We start from the raw sequence: 3,906 nt of genomic DNA, 5'->3' as shown, positions 1-3,906 counted from the left end.
TGAAAGGGACTTTCGTCGTCCCTTTGCTTCTCAGACTGACACTTGGCAGGGCATAGAGTCGGCATAAACCCTCTAACCACCCACACCTTTGTCGGCAGAGTTCTGAAAGCGAGGACTCAACCCTCTCGAAAACCCAGTTATGCGGTCCCTGTTGCGGTGCACAGCTTGAAACCCCTGTTCTGCGATGCACGATCAACAAATTCGTGCTTTGGAAACCCTGTTCTAAGGATTGAGCTGGCTTTACAACAATAATGGTTCCTCCTCAGCTGCGGCAACGCAGTTCCATGGAGGAAATGCTGGAGGCAATCAAGGGCCGCGAGGATAGATCCCGTGACAACGGTATCCCTCCTGTACTGCCAATGCGGCCGACTTTGAAAGCCAGGCCTCCTTCTGCAGTCAGAACAAGAAAAAAAACCCAGACATGGTTTAATCAGAGCAATGATCAAGTCCCTAGGGACGTTCAAGCTGAGATTCCACCGGTTGATGTTCAAGGTATCTGTATGAACAAGACGAGTGAAAATATGACAAATGTTGATCAGTTTGAAGGGGATCCCTTGGCCGATGGTAGCGATAACGGAGTTGCCGAGGTTAATGCTGAGCGCAATAAGGGTTCAAAAGTGACAAGCAAACCCCTTTTCGCCCTGATGCCCAACATTGATTCCAATATGGCTGGGGGTGCTTTAAAGGATAAACAGGGCTTTAAGAGAAGGAGTAATCAAAGTCCAGTTGAATCACCTTACAAGAAGACGGCGGGAACATTCAAAGATCGTTCGGGCGACAACGATGATTCGGAAGCTGGTTCCTATCCTGCATCAGTGGAGGATGACGGGAAGTGGACGGATGACAGCGTTTCTGGCATGAAAAAGGTAAGATTGTTCAATACTATAGTTTATTTCTTCCAATGACGACGATGCCAATGTTAATTTTGTTAGCGAGACAGATGCTCCATCGCCTTGGGCCCGTCATCCATTGCCATCGCCATTGCCGTGTTCCTTTGATCCATCGCTGCTGCACAGGCCACCAACCCAACTCCAACCCCAACCCCAACCTCAACCCCAGTCAGCGAGTCCTTATCATCCAGTCTTTCCTACGGGCGGTTTTCAGATTCAAAAGCCCTATGATAAATCCTTTCCTGAGCCTTGTTCGTTTGTTAGCCCTGGTGGCGGTGATGGTGGAGGGGCATCTTCCGATTCCCCTTTCAATGAGAATGACCATTTGGGTATCTCCCGGGTGCTCGAGGCTCCTTGGATGACACTGAGTTCGCTGAGGCCGCCACTGGGGGCAGGAGGTGAGAGCGGAGGACAACCACCAACTTGGTCTCATGATCCTCAGCCCGAGCCCCAATCGCAGCCTCGGCTAGTGTTCAATGGCAGTAAGGGGGTAGCGAATCATCATCATCATGGGCCCACATTCACTGGTGATGTTTTGCACCAGCAGAAACATTGGCCGCAGTCATATGGGAACGGGGCTGACCTTTTCCAACACCTGCAAGGGCTTTCTGAAGAAAACGGTTTTTTGCTGGGCAGTTTTGGTGCACATCATAAGCTTAATAGTACAGGAGGCAATGCTACTATGAATGAAATTGTAAGCCAAAAGTGTGTTGGGAGTGCAAACCTAAATGTTGGGGATTTTGCTCTGAATAGGAACCAAAAGTGCGTTGGGGGAAGCTCAAATGCTTGCTATCTTCCTGTGAATGAAAACCAAAATTCATCTTGTCAAACTGGATCAGTGCCCTGTCAATCATGGTCAGCTGTAGCTGAAGAGCCATTCAGCAGAGATGGAAACTTGATGTTTGGCTCAGTGGTATGCCAGTCTGAACGTGATCGCAGTGAAAGGATGTTAGAGTTGCAATCAAGAAATATTTTCCTTAACAATGCCGAGCTTCCATGCAACCTACATGGTAAAGGTGTTGTGCGGTTACTTTGTAGGCCTTCCTCAAGTAAACAAGTCTCAGGAAATAAAACAGTTCCAGAGGAAGGACTGCCTTGGAAAGGACATCCATCAAATCGATTAGTTGATGAGCCCAGAGTTTCGAGAGGAGCATCCACTCCATCTTCTGAGCAAGTGATTATAAAGGATAAAAGAGGTTTGGATCAAGAAAGTAGAAATGTTGTGTGCAACCAAAAATCTACTTCTCGCATTGCAAATACATTTGATACAGATGACAGGAAAAAGGGACCAGAAATTAAATCCTATGTGCAAATCGAAAGGAACAGTAACCAAAGTATTGCCCGGCGCATCAGACATGGCCAATCAGATATAATTGGAAAGGATGACATCAGAAATGGAACAACACAACGGGTGATCAAAGAAAGGCATGCCAGGGAAACGGGCAAACAGTCAGTGGAAGTTATTGCAAATGGAGAGGGCATGGGGAATCACTCTTTGAAATCTCAAGGAAGAGGTATATACAGGCATCGGGATGACTTTGAGAAATGCGGGGAAATTGAGCAAGAATGGGATATGAAAGAGTCACAAACCAAGGATCAAAAGCAATCTGGTGTTTCTGATTCATTCTCAACCATTACTGATCATTTATCTGCTTTGGAGGTGAATGAATTTGGTCACTGCAAATTTAATGACGACTTGAAAAAGCATATCCTTAGTAGGATATCTGATGATGCATCTTGCAGTCAACCAGTTACCTCTGAACTGGAAAATCCCCGTTCCTCTTTTGGGAGCAATTTGCATTCTGTTCCAGCATCACAAATGGAAAAATCTCAAAGACAATTCCACGGGGTTGCTCTTTCTGATGGAAACCAGAGGTCTAGGATTGAAAGAAGGCGGCAAGGAAAACACTTCTCAAATTTAACTGGATGTAGATATCAGGATTTTGATAAAGAAGATACTGGCAGGTTTGGTGGAGAAAACCAACCGTCCAGTGATCACGATTCGCGAGATAAATATTGCAATGAAAATAGGTCAATTGTCCCTCGATTCCACAAGGTAAGAAAACAGATTCTTGATGCTTGATTCTCGTGTGTGTCTTGTTTGGAATCTGGATATAGATATCCTCTAAGAAACGCTTCCTTTCTTATTTGATGACACTGCAATAGGAATGGCATATAAACCTCCAATTTCACTTTTCTATTTTTTTCTGTCTCAAGTCTTTAAAGTTCTGTGAATATGTTGACAGTAATTTACCCTTATGATGTTGTTGCTTATTGTTATTTCTCATCAGCGGCAGAGCTTTGTTTCCATCACTGAAGTAGAGCGATTTTTAATGTTCTGTTCTTTGTCTTTTAGACGTCACAAGCTTTCCATATATAATTTCATTACCTTTTATTCCCTTTAGGTGGTTGATTTGATTATCAAGTGATGTGTGCTCATGGGCAGAAATGCACAGGGCATCAGAGGCCACACAAAATGTAGGCACAATTATGCATGTGCTGTGCACTTTTCATTACATGTGAATAAAATCTATATGCACACTACAAAGCGTATAACATTTTGGGAAGATGAGTCTATAGTGCATGCGTAACAAGTCATCTTGAAGTTGTTAGAATTAAAGCTAAAGGCGAAAAGCATAAAGCTAGGTGCAAGTTCTCATCATTTTCTCCTTGCTTAGAGGGAACTGTTCCCAGCTTCTGCTAACCAAAGGGGTACTCAATTTCCATGAAGTACATAATAGTCTCTTGACTCTGTGTAGTTGGGGTCTTGACATGGACCCATATCTTCTGATTTTTGGGTCTGAAAATCTTTTGAACGTGGACTGCTTGAATCAAGTGTGGAACAGTCTGTCATGCTGGAGTTCAAAGTAGAAAACTGCTGACAGTTCTCCTTGCCAAAATATCCGAATTTGCTCTCGTGTATCATTTCCTATAGAAGGCAGCTTGAGTTGGTGATGTTCGACTCTGTGTGGATCCAAGTTGGAGTTGCTTTAATAGCTAACAAAATTTGCACCAT

At 44.2% G+C, this 3,906-nt stretch overlaps 1 protein-coding gene across 1 annotated transcript; it reads left to right on the top strand.

Moving 5' to 3' along the window:
* Positions 1–251: 251 nt before the first annotated feature.
* LOC149215010 (uncharacterized) lies at positions 252–3,362 on the top strand. The gene is made up of 3 exons (XM_089389589.1): positions 252–848; positions 889–2,946; positions 3,296–3,362. The coding sequence occupies exons 1-3, from the start codon at positions 252–254 to the stop codon at positions 3,317–3,319; spliced, it is 2,679 nt and encodes an 892-aa protein (XP_089245715.1). The 3' UTR covers positions 3,320–3,362.
* Positions 3,363–3,906: the final 544 nt, after the last annotated feature.

Source organism: Pinus tabuliformis, chromosome 1_1, assembly GCF_031772625.1.
Source record: "Pinus tabuliformis cultivar Carrire ecotype Pingquan chromosome 1_1, CPIR1, whole genome shotgun sequence".
In the NCBI taxonomy this organism is placed as follows: domain Eukaryota; kingdom Viridiplantae; phylum Streptophyta; class Pinopsida; order Pinales; family Pinaceae; genus Pinus; species Pinus tabuliformis.
This window is presented reverse-complemented; position numbering and strand designations above follow the sequence as displayed.